Source organism: Heloderma suspectum, chromosome 9 (genome assembly GCF_057233095.1).
Source record: "Heloderma suspectum isolate Gila_16-S chromosome 9, 16-S_ref, whole genome shotgun sequence".
NCBI lineage: Eukaryota > Metazoa > Chordata > Lepidosauria > Squamata > Helodermatidae > Heloderma > Heloderma suspectum.
The window spans coordinates 26125915-26145103 of NC_139466.1; the positions used below are offsets into that span (position 1 = coordinate 26125915).

A 19189-nucleotide genomic window follows, 5' to 3' on the forward strand; every position below is an offset into this window, starting at 1 on the left:
AAGAGCTGAGCCCCTGGCCCCCAACACCAGGACAGGCTTTGCACAACGGAGGTTTATTTTGAAACAACAATCTCCCAATAAATTATACAGGTTAAAAAAAAAGAGAGAGAGCACAAAGTACAGGAACCCAGGACAGACAACTGGAAAGACAAAAGTTGCAGAACTGTGAAGTGTGGGGACGGGGACGAGGATGGGCGGCGGGGAGCCCAACACAGCCATACCCATGGCCACAGTGCAAGGCACGAACGTTCTCTCCTCCTCCTCCCCACCCCTTACTTTAGGCAGTGCTTAGTGTTTCATGAAAACGAGCGCTCACAGAGAGACTGGAATGAACCACACACTCTACTTGGCAGAATGGGGACAGATATCTGAACTGTACAGACCAGGCGAAGTATGGAGGGTGCACCCTGCCCTTCTTAACTAGCAGCAGGGCCCCCGGGACAGAGAAATAAGGTCCTGCCATCCCAGGACAGGCTGGGATTTCTTGTATCCAGCAAGAGCAGCAAATGCTCTGCTGGAGCACAAGGGGAGGGAGCAGGGTAGCATACAGGGATGGTGGGCGGGTGGGGAGAACTGCCAGCTAATCCCTGGCTACGCCCAACAAACGCCCCTAAGCCACCCATTAACCTGCCATGGCTCTGGAGTGGCTTGTGTGCAGAGTGGCTGAGTAGCCAGCTGCGACAAGGGGAAAGGCGGCCTGGGTGAAGCTCTGGGAGGGGGCTGGCACGCAGCGAGGCAGAGCCCCCTGCCAGAGCTGGCGGCAGGAAGGCTGGAAAGCCGCCTCAGCTCCGTAGTGGTCGTACCAGTGAACGGAATCCCGGCCCTGCCTCTCTCCTCCCACTCCCTCCGTCTCCAAGCTGCCCCATGGGCTGGCACGGAAGCCTGCGCTTTGGCACCTCAGTAGTCATCTGCCCCCAGCAGGAAGCCCAGGAGGAAGCTGATGGTCCGCTGGCGGTCGTACGGGGTCTGCTTCGACTGGAGGTTGGGCGGCGGCCGCAGCAGGAGGCTGGCGAAAAGGGTGGCTGCAGGGGAGCAAACGTCTGGATAAGAGGGGCTGGGAGGCGGAAGTGGGGTGGGGGGGCAGGAGGCCAACCCCCAGCTAGCTCAAACAGTACTCACCTAGCATGTTGGCACTGACGTTGTTGCTCTCGGAATATTTCAGCAGCTCCCGCAAGAAGGCCATCACGTAGCGGAACACGTTCCGGTGGGACCGCGGCAATTGGCAGATCACCTGGTAAGGCAGGAAGGGGTCATCTTAGAGCTTTAGGACAGGGGTGCAGAAACTCAGGCCCGAGGACCAAATGTGACCCTCCTGATGTTCTAATCTGGCCCTCCAGGGTTCCTTCCTCTGGCCCCACTCCATTTCCTCTGACCACCGATCATTTGGGGCTCCTCGGCTTTTGTGCAATTTCCCCCCTCATTCTGAAAGGTTGAAGTGTCTCTCCTAAGGCTTAGTTACCAGCTGTAAGAGCTTCAAGCTAAAATACGCAGATACTCGGCCCTTGGGCTGGAAGAGTTTCTGCACCCTTGCTTTAGGGGATGGGGGACAGGGCTGCATTGCTCACTGGTACAGCAATTGCTTTTCATGTATTACCCCCCCCCCCCCCCGGGTGCAGTCTCTGCCATTAAAAAAATAGAAAAGAAAGGTCTACGGGTAACCTGACTGGAAATGGCCTCTGCTTGGGACCTTGAGAAGCTGCTGCCAAGCAGGCTTTACTGAGAGAGGCAAGAGGGGCTGTCCTCACAGCTCCTTGTAAGAGAGCGGAAAGCAAATTTAATGTGTCATCCCCAGAGCCCTGTGCCCCAGTGGAGCGCATCGGAGTCGCACAGCTATATATATGCAGCCCTACTGCGACCGGGGACCAGAGAAAGAGGGCAGCCATCAGTACAGCACAAAGGAAGGAGTGTAAATCAAAGGGCTATGCTGTTGCCTCCCTCCCCCCCTCCCAGTAGTGCCACTTCTGGCATCTGTGCCAAAGGCTGTGCCATCCCACAGGCAGCAAACTGAATTAACGGATGGTTTTGATATTTTCAAAGCAGGATCAGACATGGTTGTTTCCGCAGCCTTTGATGCAACTTGAGATCTTTTCGCACCCAGCATGGCCTAATCTATGGGTGGGCAACCTTTATGGGCCTGTGTGCACATTTGGCAATTTGAGGAACCTTGGTGAGCACTACACAAAATGGCTCCCAAGAGAGGAATGGCTAGTCACAAAGGATAAGTAACCTGCCCAAATGACAACGTACAAGGCAGAGAGGTGGGTCTGAGCCACGACACAGTAAACAACTCCTCTGCACCCACAATTTTTAGGGCATTTTTCTTTTCCCCCTTCTTTTTCTTGGTGGCTGGCGCACTGCAGATGAAAGCATCAGTCTGAAGCTGCCCGATGTCTTCATTTCCTAAGAATGTCTCTGAGCTCCATCATGTAGCCCAGAGGTATTCATGGGAAATGAAGATGGCAGCTGCTGGAGGCCCTCACTTTGCTTGGAAGTAATCCCAGCTGAGGGTAAGAAAATGTGTTGATTTAAAAAAAGAAGTCAGAAGGGTAGGGCACCTTGGTGGGCCCCAAGAAACGTGTCTGGGGCATAATGGAGCCCTGGGGCACATGTTGGCTACCCTGGACTGATCTAATTAAGCTGCATAGTCCTTCTAGCATTCCATTTAAAGATTATCACCACACCAAGGCTTTTTCATCTCACCCAGCAACATCATTTAGGTATCGCAGTTCCCTTTCATGATGTTTTCTGTTGCTGTTCAGCAAAAGCCTGATGAAGAATTTTGAGGGACACAAAAGCTTGCTCAGCTTGTTTGTGATCTTTTAGTTGGTTCTAATAGAAGTATCACCCTGTTACTCCAAATGTCCCTTGTCCCTTACCTACGACATTTCTATGCTGCCCAATAGCCAGAGCTCTCCGCATGGATCACAAAACAGAGATTAAAAACCATAAAACACAAAATAATAAAATGATATAAAATCAAACACAAATTAAAAACAGCAACACAGGGAACTAAAAAGCACCAGCGCAGGTGACAGCTAAAAGACTGATATTACAACATTATACGGATAAATGCTCACTTCCTATAATGCAATGGATTGAGGACCTTACAACGCTTTCAGTATTTGAATGGGTGGCATATAGATGCCACCTTCAAATGGATACTTATCTGGATATCTGATCCGCTTTCGTTGATGCCTATGTATAATTGCTGGAAAGTTGTATTTCCATATACAGTATATGCATTTCATACGAATTCATTGCTATGGATATAAACAAATCCATGTATGTATACAAAATGAAAAAAGCAAAGAAAGCAAAAAAAGCAAGAAAAAAAGCAGTTTTTTTTAAAACAAAACAAAACTGGATGACTAAAAAGCCTGGGAGAATAAGAAGGTCTTCACTGGATCCTGAAAAGACCACGATGTAGGCTCCGTGCGAGCCTCTCTGGGGAGGGCATTCCACTGCCTGAGTGCCACCACTGAAAAGGCCCTGTCTGTAGTAGTTGAAATGGTACCTCTCCATAGAGCTACCTTCCCCTCCAAGCTGCCTAATCAGCCATATACAAGCACTCCATTGTCCCGGGCTTTCCTAACACTATCCAACCACCAACAGAGATCTGCTTCTCTTAGATCACTTGTGTGGGTTGGTGGGCACTGCTATCCACTCAGAGCTCAGTGTCAGCGCTACAAAGTAAATCCAAGAGGATGCACTGTCAACGCTCAGCAGCCTCTGTACTGAGCAGTGATGCCCACACCAGACTACCGCCCCCTCCTCCAACCTCCACAAAATGCTTCTCTATACATGGCTGGAGGCAGGATAAGTGACCCAAACCAACCCAGAAGAGCCATTGCTCTGGGGCCTACCTGCCGGCAGAGACGGCTGTCTTGAGAGCAGTCAAGGCAGCGCTGATACAGTTCATAGCAAATGACGGGTTCCGGTAGGGCCTCCAGGAAGATGAGCAGAGCCTCGGCCACTGAGTGGTTGCTGCCAGCTGAATGGTCGCCTGTCAAGGAGGGGCCGGTCCAAAACAGGCAGCTCTGTTCTTACCCTGTTGGGCCCACCTTGATGGTTTTCCCCTTTGGCCACAGGAGCCTTCTGAGCAGAGCAAGCTGGGGGAGCCTGAGACACGGGATGGGAAGGGACTGGAGATGAACAGCGATGGCCCCCGGAGTGCCTGGGACCCCTTGGGAAACTGATAGGCAGGACAGTACAAACAAAGCAGCAACGGGAGTTTGACCACTCCTTGGCCACATCCCCAGTGTGGTAAAGCTCTTGTCACCATTTAGCCAAACCGGAAGGACAATAAACAGTCCAGCTTAGCAAGTGGACACAAGGCTAAGCGACCACTTGGGAAATGGTCAGCTGCATTCACTCTGGGTCTCAGTGAAGTCAGGGCTAAAGGAAGGTGCCCAAGAAACTCCATAAGCCAGCCTTCCCCCAACCTGGTGCCCTCCAGATGTTTTAGACTAGAACTCCCAGCATTCCTGACCACTGGCCATGTTGGCTGGGGCTGATGGGAGTTGAATTCCAACACACCTGGCTTTGGAGAAGGATGCTGGAAGGGCATGCAGAGATGTGTTTCTGGTGGCTGTGTCACAGCTCCGGCATATCTGGAGACCCATCTGGAAGCCTTTCTAGTCAGGTTGGCCTTTGCAAACTACAGTTAGATCATTTTAAGCAAGGGTAAGCTGCCCGTTTGCACTGGTGTGTTTGTGTTCTTACTGCAACGTGCCTCAAAGCCTAAGGGCTGGGGTGGCCGAGGAAAGAAACGCAAAGCCCAGTTCATGTCCAGCACAGATTTTTTTTTTTTTAAGGATACGGATTGTCTCGGGCATGCTGGTATCCAGGCACTCAATGATCTCCTGCAGCTCATCCTGCATGCCTGGGGTCTGGAAGAGGTCCTCCTGCCAGAGAGAGGCACAGCGGTAACTCATGCCCTAGGTGCACAGAGGTTGGGCTGTGCCTCAGGTAGCACGCAGAGTTTATACTGGGGTGTATTAACACACAAGCTCCAGCAATAGCCATGGAGAGAAACCCATAACCAAAAGGAAGTGCAAGGACGGAGAGTTTGGTCTATCTCAGTCACCAAAAGCACCCCCAGGGAATCTCAGGCATGCACATTCTATAGAGTCATCCACTCACCTCCCTACCCATCCTAGATCTTTATTATTTTGAGCCATGGGAGAGCCAAGTTTTTCCTCTGATCAAAGTAGCAACACAGTTCGGGAGTCCCTTTCTTGGGGTAGATGCAGTTTCAAATCCATGGGTTTCCCCAAGTCATTCTGGGATCTCTGTGTATGTCTTATAAGCAGATGTACATGCAAGTTTCCCCTACGTTGCCACTTTACCCATAGCAGTAATTTGCAAGAACTAGTTGGTGACTACATAAAGGTAGACTGGGAAGTGGCTCCTAAAAACTTACTTGCCCCTGAAATGGTGCTCATCCTAGCCAGCATTTCCGCCCCCTTCCAACCCCTTCCAGCAACACCCACCCTCTGTCTGGAACAGCAAACACCCCCTCCTCCCTCACCTGATGGCAGGCATTCTTGAAGAGGTGGTCCACCAAGAGCCAGATCTCCTTGGGAATGTGCAAAGGTCGCTCACTGGAGTCCTCGCTGTCAGAGGGCATCATGTCTAGAAGTGATTTCTCCTGACATCCGAAGAAAGACAAGCAAGGTTGACGTGAGAGCCTGTGAGGAGGCACACGTCCTCCTTGCTCAGTTTGCTGCGCCCACTCTCGCTCTTGCCCTCAGAGCAAAGATCAACCCCTTTTGTGCAAAATATAGGTTCCCCTCTCACCTTTTAATATGCAACTAGTCTCTCTCACACCCAAACCTCACTCTGGGTGTTCATGCCCTCCTCATGCACACTAGTTTAGGGAAGAATGTGAACATGGGATCTGTCTTGAACATGCTGCGATGGAAGAAAAGGGGGCAGTGGAAAACTGAGCAACGTGTCAGGTGTAGGGAACCTGTAGCCTTACAGGCACTGCTGGACTTCAGTTCCCATTAGCCTCAGCCGGCTTGGGACTGTGGGAGTTGCAGTCCAACCACATCTGGAGGGCTGCAGGGCTCCCTCCCACTCTGCCTTATGTCAGGGGTAGGGAACCTGTGGCCCTCCAGATCTGGTTGGACTACAACACCCATCAGCCCAAGCCAAAATATCAAAGGGTGAGGAATGATGGGAGTTGTAGGCCCAAACTTCTGGAGGGCCACAGGTTGCCCACCCCTGCCATGTATCCTATGTGCAATGCAGCCTACAGCGGCTGCGGTAATTTAGACAAGCAATTCTAGGCTGCCTTTTGACCCTAATGGAAGAACCCAAAGTAGTTTACAAGACCAATAAAATCACTGAAACAGTATTAAGCAGAGTTAAGCAATTCCTGCCTTCCCTTACCCCTGTCCATTGTCATTCAGTAGGGTCAGCTCCAACTCAAGCCAGTGTAATCAGATAAAGAGGGGAGGGTAAGAAGAGAGATACTGCCATAGTCCACTCGCTCCCATCCACAGGGAAACTGCTAAATAGGGCCCAATTCATTCATATACGTATAGATTAATAAAAGAGGACGCGTGTCCAGCCATCCATCAGTGCCATAGCACCATGAAACCTAGACCTAGGGGGGTGCATGGCAAGGACAACATAATCACAGTTTCATGTTTCCAAAGTGCTAAGTGAGATTTTTCAGTGGCTACCTACAGTGCTTCGGTAATACCCTAAAAGGGCTTCGATTCTGAGATGAATACCATTGCTTTGGGCCACCCCAAAACAGCTACAACTTTTTTTTTCAGACACTCAGTGGTCAAGATCTAAAACTCATCTGAACAGGCAGAATAGAGTGAGTGAGAGAGTATATATGAGAGAGAGAGAGAGAGACTCTAGCTCTCTGGGCATCTGCCGATAGTTAACGGGCCTTCCGGTACTTGATGGAAATCTTTGCAAGAACCCCTAGAGAGACACTGTCTGTTACCTTTTCTAGGAAGCTGTCTTCTCCCTGATACCAGAGTAGGAAGGCAAGAGCAAAAAGGAGGAAGAAAAAGATACAAAACAAAGTGCGTTACTGGCAGAGGCCCAAAGGAGGAAAAAAAGGAACAACCCCCATGCGCTGAGAAGCAAGTGGCCAGATGGTGCAAAAACAACATACACATTTAGTGGCCATGCAAAGGGAAGTCTGGGTTAAAGGGCAGATGGGAACAGAGCCTGGGATGACTCAACAGAGAGGAAGCAGCAGACACCAGGCAAAGGTTTGGACAGCGCACAGGAAAGCGAGTGTACAGCTGCAAAAGCTGATTCGGAGGGCAGCAGCCCCACAGTGCAGGCCGAGATGGAAGGAGCAGTGACTTGGCAGGAGGGAGATTAAACGTTTGGGGAGTTCAGCTTCCCTGCAAATCCCAGGGATCTCCCTTCGCTTCCTACCAGATCGATGAGCTTGGTGACAGGGACTTCGCGGATTGGCCGCTTCATCCGGCACAAGGCCTCCAAGGAGGTCCCGAAGCAGCTGGGCAGGTAGCTGCCACTGATAGTGAGGAAGTAGTCCTTGCCCCGGTCAAGGTGAAGGACGAGGATGTCCTCGATCTTGTCCTCCCCCGAATTGAGCAGCGTTACCGAGTCCTTGCTGACATATATGTCAAGGGAGATCTCCACTGTCTCGTCTGAAACAGGAGAACAGGGAGACTTTCAAGACAGACAGACAAATCGAGAGAGGTCGGGCAAAACAATCTCTTTGGAACCATTTTATTAAGGACAGAATTACCAGGACATTTCAGTAATTAAAAACAGATCCCTGCCCCACCCGCAATACCTCCAAACCAGCAGCTGTTTGCAAACAAGAAACTCAGATATATACTGTCCTATGACTAAATCTGAGGAAATATCCCCCCCCCCCAGCCCTCCACACACCTCAGAAAGGGCATGTAAAAGATATATACAATTCTTTCAGGATTGCACATAGCAGGTGATCATAACAGAAGCCAATGGGAGAAAAGGTTTCAAGTGACTATTACAGAGGAACAATGTATATTTAGAGATATGGGTGGCCTCTTTTTATTCTATTAATGTGGGAGGAGTTGGCCTAATAATGATATTACGGTGATATGGATTTTGGAAGTATTATTTTGGCCAACATGGTTTGGCTTTTTGTGTGACCTGGAAAATAAATCTGAATCTGTCTTTACTGCATCGTACAATTTTTTTATTGTGTCGTAAATTTTATTGTAAATCTGTTTTTGTTGTAAGTTGCTGGTTTTTACTTGCAAGTGTACTTCATAATCACTCTTTTTTTTTTTAAAGACCTGACAGTCACTGCTATAGAATGTATGAAGCTCTCTAGCCCAGTATGGTAGTCTCCGATCGGCAGCAGCAATCCAGGGTCTCTGGGTGACGTCTTTCCCAAACTTTCGATTTGAGATCCTTCAACTCAGGGGTGGCCAAACCTGAGCCTTCCAGATGTTGGAGAGCTAGATCTCCCATTATCCCTGCCTCTTGGCTATGCTGGCTGGGGCTGACATCATCTGTTTAAGCAGGTTCTCCATCCCTGCTTAAACTGGAGATGCTAGAGACTGAGCTCAGGACCTTACCAATGCAAAGCATGTGCTTTGTGATTGAGTAAAGGGCCCCCGTTAGCCAGCCACCGGATAGTGGCAAAGGCAGAATGGCCCACTCTTTTAAAGTAGCCTTGCCCACTCTGGCACCCCTGCAGTTCTGCTGGATTTCAACCCCCACCATCCTTACTGCATGGCTATGCTGGCTGGGGTATGGTCAGAGTTGCAGTCCGACATATCTGCAGGGGCATAAGGTTGGACAAGGCTGCTTTAGGGACGGTCAACAACAGAGGAGGAATGAGAGAGTGAAGGAAAGGGGGTGGGGATGAAAATATTGCAATGCATTCCTAGAGACTCACTTGGCTCTACATAGCCCTCGCAGGGCTCAGCGCGTAGCCACGGCTTACAGTACTGGCTGTCGTTGAGCTTGGGGATGAAGGAGAAGTGGCAGGGGACCTGCCCATTGTTCGTGATTTGGAACTTCTCCTTCTGCAGCTGCCGAAACTTCACATTCTCAAAAGAAAACTGCAGACCAAGAGTGGGGAAAAAAATAAAAAGAGAGGCCTTCAGCAGGTGGCAAAGGAAGAAGCCCCAGGAAGCAGAACATGTCCCTAAGCTGGAGACCTCACTTGCGGGATACAGCACACATTGGGGATTTCAAGCACTGGCGACCAGAGTATTTGTCTCCTCATGAGGAACTCTGATCTTTCTGGAGCCATTTTCCCTTTAGGGGGGTGGGAAAGGATCCAGTTCTTCCTTACCTCCCTCCTGCTCAGCTCTAGCGATGGAAGGAAGTCATTCTCCATCCTGTCCATCATCCGAACAATATCCTCAAACACTTTTCGGTACCGCCTGTCATCCACAACCTTCACCTACAGAGAAAGAAAAAGATCACACTTTGTTCCGTGGGTGGGAAAGGGCTCCAAAAATGGTATGTGGCATGAGCTGAGGTGTCTGAGCACCCACAGTTCTCAGCTCTAAAAAAAAGAGGCAAGCAACCCTCTGAGTTTCCCTGAGTGCTGCCTGGCAGCGTCTGTGAATGCTGCCGTGACATACGGGGCACTTTGGGCAGAAACCCAACTGCTTTGTGCTAAGTGCTCCAGTAGCTCTTTTGCATGTACGGGGCTCACTTTGCAGTGCATGATCCAGTCCATCTGATTGGTCTGTCGTGCCAGGAAGAGCGACTTGTGCTCAAAACTGCAGGCGATGGGTGCAATTAAAACACATATAGATAATCGACCCAACCCCATGCCAAAGGGCGTGGCTGCTTGCCAGGGACGCCTTCCCAACCCCGAGGAAATGCCGGTTTCCAGGAAGTGCCATATAGCAACAACTAAGCAAGATGCGGGACGAGGGCCCCAGCCGCCAAGGGAGTTACCCCGATGAGGAAGAGGGAGCTGACGGGCTTGTGGTCGCTCGTTTTCAATTCCATGTGGCTGCGGTAGCGGAGCTGATTGACGCTGCCTCCTCTCCAGAGGATCCGGTCGCACCAGGCTGGTACACGGCACTTCCCACTGCGAGGAGACAGGACGGACATCAGGCTGCTTGGGGCAGCAGTGACACGCTTCCATTGCCACGCGGACTCTGCTCCCCCCGTGTTCCGAGCTTGTGGGACCCATCCTTCTCGACTCTCCATCTAGGCCAGCCTTCCCCAACCTGGTGCCCTCCAGATGTGTGGGAGTCCACCCCCATGACCACGCTGGCTGGGAATGATGGGAATTGCAGTCCAACACATCTGGAGGGCACTAGGTTGGGGAAGGCTGGCCTGGATGATGTGCAGATGTTTGGCCTCATGATCAGAGCCTCTGGGAACACAGACAACTGCCTGAGAGTAAGTCAGATTCTTTGCCCATCTAGCCCAGTATTGTCAAGCTCTGACTGGCAGGGGCTGTCCCAGCAGAGGACTTTCCCATCGCTTGCTACCTGATCCCTTTTTAACTGGAGATGCCTTGGTTTGACCCGGGACTCCCTGCACACGAAACACAAGCTCTACCGCTGTGCTATGCTTCCTTCCCAAAGCAATGGTCCCCATCAATTTTTCGCGGCCCCTGTGCCCTTGGCGCTTCAGGAAATGGAGCATCCTCCCCTGTTGGCCTCAGAAGGGCTGCCAGAAGAAGTCTTGTGCTTCGCTGCTCTTCCCGCAGTTCTGTCTGTTCCTTCGTTTCCCCGTAGCTGCACGAGGGAAGTTCAACTAGCAGGCCAAAGTGGCTTCTGGAGTTCTCAACAGCTATGCTCGATAAGCAATGTGCCTGGGGTGATCAGGTTGGGGAAGGCTGCCCTACTGTTTTAGCCAGGCAGACTCATCCTGAGAGAGCATCAAGTCTATTTCCCAGCTTTCCTTGCAGCAAATAAGATCCCTGCTTAGGCTCAGATCAATTCCTGCTGTGCTTTTCAGTGGATTGCAACATTGGTTATATACCATGAGAGGGGAGAGGCCACGAAGAACAGCTACAAACTACTTATTACATTTATATCCCACCTTTTTTCCTTTTGCAAGGAACCCAAGGCTGCTTACACAGTCCTCCTCCTCCTCTCTATTTTATCCTCACAACAACCCTGTGAGGTAGGTTGGACTGAGAACCACTGACTAGCCCGAAGTCACCTAGTGAACTCCATGGCTGTGTGGGGACTAGAATCAGGATCTCCTGAGTCCCAGTCCAACACTCCAACCACTACATCACACTGGATTTCTCTCTTAAATGGCTTTGAGGACTTGGGTTAGCTTGGCTACCAGGGCAAATGTGGAAAAGGATGGCACATGAAGAAGTAGCCAAAGCATTTCCAGAGAAGCCAAACAGCGGTGCATCACAGCCAGATATCACAGCCTTGTATTTAACAACTCGCCAGAGGTGACAAGAAATTCCATGCAGGTGAGCGAGTGGGCTGGCAGAGAAAGTGAGGATCTCTTCATTCCTCCACTGCCTGTCTGCTGGCGTTTGGTGCTGACTTTGGAGGAAGGGAAGCTCTGTCCTTCCTCCACCAGCCTGCTTGGTAGAAGTCTTTTTTTTTTTGCCATCCTGCAAAGAAACACAGGATACTAGCCTTGTTAGCAGGCAAGTAAAGGAGACTTTGCAGGCTACCAAATTTTGTGGGCTTATTTACGAGGGTGAATGATCAGCTGGATGCTTACCTGGAATCCCATCGATCTGTTTTGGAGTCGAATTTGTAAGTGGGGATGAACCTGATCTCTCCTTCTGTAAAATCTGCAAAAGCTGCCTTTTGAGTACGCTGAATATTCAGCTGGAGGCAAAAAGCAACAGCCCATTAACAGGTGTCCCTCTGCTGCCAGACAACATGACCCTTCCCAGCCACCGTTGTGTTGGACACCTCGGCAAAGTACTAGGCTGCATAATATGACTGGAACACCCATTAAACTAGCCTTCCCCAACCTGGTGCCCTCCAAATGTTGTTGGGCTACAACTCCCAGCGTTCCTGACCATTGGTCATGCTGGCTGGGCTTGATGGGAGCCGAAGTCCAAAACATCTGGAGGGCACCAGGAGGGGGGAAGCTGCTTTAAACAATAACACATGGCAACTGGCTGAAGAGCTCGGTGCCCCAGGCTGGCTGCTGTAGTATGCTGCCACCGCAGCAAGAAATCCAAACCACTCAAGCTACCACAGCTGGGGGCAGATCAGGAAAACCCAGTCACAAACAGCTTTAAAACGTCAGCCTTGGCAACAAGCATGGCAGAAACACCCAAGCAATGTGCATTTATTCTGTTGGCCTTTCAACAACACCTCATAGCTTTTTAAAGTGCCCAGATCTCACTGCAAAAGCCAGCAACCTTTGCAGTTGGAGGCCTTGCAGTTGGGGGATATGCAAACGTCGAGAACTGCAAGAAACTTGGATGGCAATTTTACTTCAAAACAGATGAAAGAGGGAGACACAGTTGTCAAAGACTGTTCAGTCGTAAATAATGACTGAAAATTAAACAATAAGCGGCATCTTATTCACCGAGAGCTGCTACATCTTGTTAATAACAGTACATCTGGAGACTATCAACAATTGGAAAATCTCTCTGTCCTCCTCCTCTCTCTCACCCAGTTCCGACTATGAGCTTGTTTGGATGACACAGCAGCCCATCGTGGGATAATTCACCCTCAAGGAGCTGCAGCACGTTCCAGCTGCCATTATGAAGGGAAAGCCAGTGTGGTGTGAGAGCCAGCGTGGTGTAGTGGCGAGAGTGTTGGACTGGGAGTTGGGAGATCTGGGTTCTAGTCCCCACTCAGCCACAGAAGCTCACTGGGTGACTTTGGGCCAGTCACAGACTCTCAGCCCAACCTACCTCACAGGGTTGCTGTTGTGAGGAGAAAATGGAGGAGGAGGATTATGTATGCTGCCTTGAGTTCCTTAACGAGGAAAAAAGGCGGGATACAAATGTAGTAAATATATATGAATATGCAACCTCTGACTGGGGGTTGTTGTGTTGTGCGACCCCGGCCAGCAGGGCTTCTTTGAGGGTTGAACAACTCTCAAAGAACCCTACAACAGACCATGGGTTATGTGAGGGTTGCTTATCCCCCACTGGCTGGGTTCGCACATTACAACCCCCGGTCAGGGGCTGCATATTCATAATGCTCGTGCTGCAACTCCTTGAGGATTTATCAACCCACAATGGGCTGCTCTGTTGTCCGAGCCAGGTCACTGAGTTTCTTAACTGACCCTCCAATCTCTGACCATCCCAAGTGCCTTGGGATGCTCCTGCTCTTCCCGCGCAGCTCCTTAACAACAGTCCCAAAGAGCTAGGGCAGAGTTACTCAAACGGTGGCCTGCAGACCGCTGGCGGTGTGAGGCAAGGTGGTGGAGTAGTTGATGGTATCTGTACTCTGCCCTGCACTCCGTTTATTTTTTCTGACGGCAGGGATTGAAGCTGTTTTGACCAGGGCTTGCATATTGAACAGGCTAACAACACCGTGGCCTAAGGCCTGTGATTTTTGGAAGCTGCTTGTTTTGATGGCAATGCCGGCGCTGAAGGAATTTTTAAAGTTAATGTTTGAGTTATGTTTGTGCAAAAAAAAGAGTTTATTAAGTAGTCTAATGAGACCTCCAGAGATTTTCAAGTGGTCTATAGGGAAAAATGGTTTGGGATCAGGGCTAGGGCACCACACACACTGGGAGGGTTCGCACGTAACAAGAAGGCACTGAGGGTGAATTTCCCCGCATGGTTTCATGTTGATGTAGTGGCCACCATTTTGAATATTCGAGCTATGACTGTTGATGTTGTTGTTACAAGCTTGTTGTTAGGTGTGAACCTGGCAGGGTTCGGTTGCTGGGGTGGTTAACAAGCCATCCACAACCCTAAAACAGCCCATGGCTTCTGGGTGGCTTCTTAATCACCCCAACAATCCACCTTTGCCAGGTTTGCACCTAACAACAAGCTATGGTGCACCCTCACCCTGGCTTGAATACTCAAAATGCTGGCCACTGCCCTGGCAAGAACTCTGCAGGAAATTTCACCCTGGTGGCTTCGCGTTACATGCAAACCAGGTCACCCTCTCAAATCTACTATAAAGTGCAGTATTCTGGCCTCTTGTTTCACCAGATGCATCAACCACCCTTACTCCTTGCCTCCCAGCAACAGCAAGCAGAGAACAAGATCAAAACATCCTTGAACAAACACCCCCCACCCAATGACCTTGGGTAGAAACACTGAAAACAAAAGCAGCTGGCATTCAAGGTGGAGGTAGCTGCTATCAATGAGAACATGCAAGTAATGCAGAATTTCCAAATAACAGCAAAGTCTAGGTGCCTACTGTGCTGGAAAGGCACAGTAACAGAGGAACTACAGTGGAATCCTACACATCTCTACTCAAGAAGTCAGTTCCATTGAGTTAAATGGGGCTTACTCCTAAGTGTGCACAGGATGGCAGCCATAAAAATCATTCCCAGATGTCACAACCATCCCATGTTGGCTACGGTCTTGCTTAATAACTAGTTATATAATATAAAGCACAGGGTTGCCTCCCTCACCTGGTCATATGTCAGCAGTTTCTGAAGCTCATTTTTACTGATCAGAGTTTTCACATCGTTGGCATCCGGAAGGCAAAGCCTGTAGTTCAAATCTCCCAACCAGATGACAACACTGAAGGGGACAGGAAAGAGCACAGAAACCACAGCTACTGGCAAGCTCAGCGAAAAAGAGCCTGGTGCTACTCCCTCCAACAGGAGGAGGCAACCCGACACCCTTCAGATGTTTTGTACTACAACTCCCAATATCTCTGACCATTGGCAATGCTGCCTGGTGCTTATGGGAGTTGCAGTCCAAAATATCCAGAGGGCACCAGGTTGCCTACCCCTGGCTTACCAGGTGAAATAGGATTTTGAAATGAGACCAGGCAGTATGATCATACTAAAGCAGGGCTTCATCAACTGTACTGCTTCCGGGTCCATTTCCATTTTAACCTTTAAGGCCCTTCAAATCTGGTTTAGTTTATTACATTTGTGTAGCACTTCACACAACTGAAAGAAGCCCCCAAGTGATTTACAAAGGTTTGGGGCCAGAGTACTAGGAGGACCACCTGTCTCCACGTGTGCCTGTCCACACACTAAGATCTTCAGAGGCTCTCCTCTGGGTACCCCGGCCATCTGGAGGTGTGACTTGCCCCCCAACTTTGGAATGCTCCCCCTAGGAAGGCTCACCAAGCACTGACCCAGATGTCATTTCGACATCAGGCAAAGACCTTCTTTATTCCTCCTGAACTTTTTAATCTCATCTGAGCTCTTTCTCCTTGTTTTATGCTGCTCTTCTCTATATTGCCACCCTAGGAATATGTTTGAAGGGTGGAGGAAGAAATACCCATAATTAAGGGTGCAATCCTATCTACGTTAAGCATGGCTGATTGGGGAACGCTGGGAGTTCTAGGACTTTTTTCTGTCTGAACATCCACAGAATTGTGCCCTTAATACATTTGAATAAAGAACATAAGAAGAGCCATGCTGGATCAGACCAAGGGTCCATCTAGTCCAGCATTCTGTTCACACAGTGGCCAGCCAGCTGTCAACCAGGAACCCACAAGCAGGGCATGAGCACAACAGCACCCTCCCACCCATGTTCCCCAGCAACTGGTGTACATAGGCTTACTGCCTCTGGTGCATAAGCATGAAGACTAGTAGCCACTGATAGCCTTTTCCTCCAGGAATTTGTCTAACCCCCTTTTAAAGCCATCCAAATGGGTGGCCATCACTACATCCTGTGGTGGCGAATTCTATAGTTTAACAGTGCGCTGTGTGAAGAAACCTTTCCTTTTATCTGTCCTGAATCTCCCACCAATCAGCTTCGTAGGATGACTCTGGGTGCTAGTATTTTGAGAGAGGGAGAAAATGTCTCCTTATCCACATTCTCCATATCATGCATAATTTTGTGCACCTCTATCACGTCTCCTCTTACCTTCCTTTTTCCCCAAGCTAAACAATCCCAGCTAGAACCTATGTTCTAGTTGCCTCCCACAACTCTTTAGGATTTGCTCGCCTAGACCAAAGCCAGAGATGGTTATGCCAAAGACACACTGCCGAAAGCATTTGTGGCTGGTCTACTTGAAACCAGGCAGGCGCACATACAAGGAGGCTTGCAAGGACAAAACTGGATTTGTCTCTCCAGATAGCAGAGACCCAGAACTTCGCCTAGTCTAGCTAAGGCTCCTCGTCCCCACCTCACAGCCCTCGAGAAACGCACTCATGTTTCATGATTGTCATCTGTGGCAGACCCTGGTCAGGGGGCAGGAAGCTCATCCGGGCGCAGATGTCCTTGTAATCCTGGTTGCGGCGCTCAAAGTCTTCCACGTGGGCAGCAAGGTGAGAGTTGACGATGCAGAAGCTGGTGTTGTGGAAGTCAAACCTAACGGCCACGCCACCCTTGTTACCCTGCAGGGGCCGAGCAGAAGCTGGCTGTTAGCAGGCAAGCAGGAAACAGAGAGGGAAAACCGGTCGGGAGAGAGAGATCTAAAAAAGGAGCTCTGTTATCAGCACCCAACTTACCATCTTGCTCATGATACCTGTGCCCACCGTTTCTGCCACCACATTTTTGATGGAGCCGAGCTGGTCTTTCCTGACGAAGATGAGCAACATCATGCCAACCAGACGCACCAGCTGCACCTGCAAGGCGCAAAAGACTGGGATGGCTGTCCGCCTTTGTGCGCAAGCCCAGCTTGGTTGTTTTGCCTAGCTGCTGGAAGGGGTGGGGTGTGGGGGAGTGGGGAGAGCAGGACCTACTTTCTTGTACTTGGCTCTGGAGTGCAGAGCCTTCTCCACTGCGGTCAGCCACTCTTGCTCCTTCGTCGACTCGAAGTAGAAGAAAGCCTCTGTGCTCAGGTCCAGCTCCTGGAACCTAAAGCCAAAGTTTATCAGTTGCTGCACACATTCCCAGCAACTGGGCTGTCCCCCGCACCCCACCGAATCACTGAGACCCCTGTTATGCTTCTGCTGCTGCAACCCACTGCCCCCAGGATGACCGGTTTGCCTTTGCTATGGTAGAATATTGCTTCCTGGCGAAAACAAAGAAAAACATCTCAAGACACAAATCATTCCCTCTTTGTTCTAAGTATAAAGCTAATTATCTAGCAAAAGCCTTGACAACAATACCCCACTTTAAGTACAACAACTGCAGTAACAACTATGGGCAAGAGAAGACCATGGCACAGTTTGCACATAATGAGAAGCCACCATGGGTGAATTTTTCTGTGGGGCTTCTGGTTGTGGTGGAGAATGCCGTTCTGAGTTTTTGAGCCGTGGCAGTGGCACACAGTAACTTGTCATTACATGCAACCCTGACGAGGGTGGGTTGTTGGAGTGGTTAACAAGCCACCTGCAACTGTAAAACAGCCCACGGGTTCTGGGTGGCTTCTTATCCACCCTAACAACCCATCCTCGCCCATAATGACAACCTCTGGTGCGCCCCCGCTGTGGCGCAAATATTCAAAATGGTGGCGGCTGTCAGGAGGCCCTAGCCGACCTCTTTCAATCTACTCCAGTAGCCAACTCTAGACACAAAGGATTCTTTTTAAGGCTTTATTCCTTTTACAACTTAATAACTCTATCACCAGCGACTAAGCTATGAACAGCAGAGTAAACTATGCCCCGGGTTAGAAACAGTTGGTCCCTGTTTGAATGAGAATCACTTGCAGACCCTGAACTTATGGGCTAGGGAGAGTCCCTCCCCTTTTCCCTTGGGTCCTCTGGACGCGACTGTTGCTTGCGCACCAAACGGGCGCTACGCCTCCTTTCCGTGCTCTCCATAGCTCGTTGCTCTCTGCGTCTGTGTTAAGCATCCAGCCAGTCCTCCTCCCGCGCTCTTTCACTCCCAGGACTGCTATCTATGTCTGGAATGCCGGTAGGAGGAATCTCTGCCAGCTGCAGGGCCTGGGAGGGAAGAGCGCGCTCCCCTCCCATGGACGGCTGTTCCTCCTCAGAATCAGAACTGCTCTGAGGTTCTATGGGCTGTGTCCACCCTGACAGCAGCTGCCATGATGAGAACCCCTGCAGGGAAATTAACTCATGGTAGCTTCTCGTTACATGCGAACCAGGTGAATGAGCAAGGGGGGGACTGTGAAGGTTTGAGGCTTACAGAGGGAAAGGGAGAAATGGTCAGGCTTAGGGTTTTTTTGTTGGGAGTGGGTATCCCTGAGAGGAGTAGGTTCATTTCCGCGGTTAAGTTTCAGTTTCATTTCCCCAGTTAAGTTTCATTTCTTCAGGTTTGAAACAGCATTTTCAGTATTGAGGGAGAAGGGTACATAAAGAAAGCAAGAGAGCCAGTAAGAGCAGTGTTGGGGAGACAAGAGCCTGAGGAGGGAGCAGGAAGAAGCAGCCTAGAGGAGTCTAAGTACAGCTAGAGTAAAGGAACTTGCATTTTACAACTTTTATTCTATTTTAAGGCCTTCTGTATCACTCAGCTCTATTGTGTAAATACTGCTAGTTGTGATTTTCTTGCTTCAATTTACCAGTAAACTGTTGTGGTTAAACCCTGAGTCTAGCGTGTCAGCCACCCCACATCTGCAGCCTGAACCCCACATTATTGGAAAGGGGAAGGTAAAAAAGGAAGGTGGGACTCTTAAGGAGGCATGAGATCCTTAAGGAGTTGTTCAGGGGATCCCTGACAGGGATGTTGAAAACTGATTGCCCCAGGAAACCTTCATGCCTCACCCAATGCAGTAGATGTCTGGGGGCTCAGGGTCACAGTTCAGCCATGGTTCCAATCCACTGTCTGGAGATTGCCCATTCACGTTCCATGTCCCCACAAAAAACCTGCAATGCACAGAAGGGTGCTGACTGCTGGAACAGGACCGCCCTCTGAACAGACCTGAAGGTTAGAAGGCAAATGCCCTGGGCAAAGACAAAAGGAGTGTGCCTCTACAAAAGACTGCCACAGCAAAGGCAAGAAAGACCAGTACCAAGACTAATAAAATTCCTGCAGCTAGATTTTGCTCATCTTAGCTGTTTTGGGCCCTAAAATGCTCCTCTTTCAAACAGCAGGATCACGGCTGTTAACAGCATATCAATAAAACATCATAAAAGCAGATGTCGCAAAACAAATTACCATCATGTCTAACAGGAGCAGCAAAAAAAACCCCAAACAAAAACTGTAATGCTACATCATGGTTTTGCGTTATGAAGATGAACTGCAGCGAGTCTCAGGCGGGTGCGTTCCTGCCTCCACCTC

At 49.9% G+C, this 19189-nt stretch overlaps 1 protein-coding gene across 3 annotated transcripts in view; it reads right to left on the bottom strand.

Moving 5' to 3' along the window:
* OCRL (OCRL inositol polyphosphate-5-phosphatase) overlaps positions 1-19189 on the bottom strand; it is a 29727-nt gene continuing 10538 nt past the window's right edge. The window contains exons 9-24 of one of the 3 annotated variants that reach the window (XM_084813942.1): positions 18673-18774; positions 16747-16861; positions 16513-16629; positions 16211-16398; positions 14509-14620; positions 11668-11777; positions 9916-10051; positions 9299-9409; positions 8897-9062; positions 7414-7649; positions 6968-6991; positions 5531-5650; positions 4820-4904; positions 3864-3991; positions 1120-1231; positions 35-1022 (exon numbers count right to left, since the gene is read on the bottom strand). In XM_084813942.1, the coding sequence (XP_084670068.1) occupies positions 898-1022; positions 1120-1231; positions 3864-3991; positions 4820-4904; positions 5531-5650; positions 6968-6991; positions 7414-7649; positions 8897-9062; positions 9299-9409; positions 9916-10051; positions 11668-11777; positions 14509-14620; positions 16211-16398; positions 16513-16629; positions 16747-16861; positions 18673-18774 (1987 nt within the window). In that variant the 3' untranslated portion in view covers positions 35-897. Of the gene's footprint in view, positions 1023-1119; positions 3261-3863; positions 3992-4819; positions 4905-5530; positions 5651-6967; positions 6992-7413; positions 7650-8896; positions 9063-9298; positions 9410-9915; positions 10052-11667; positions 11778-14508; positions 14621-16210; positions 16399-16512; positions 16630-16746; positions 16862-18672; positions 18775-19189 lie in introns of all 3 variants that reach the window. The other 2 variants (XM_084813944.1, XR_014784830.1) reach the window with 2 other exon arrangements.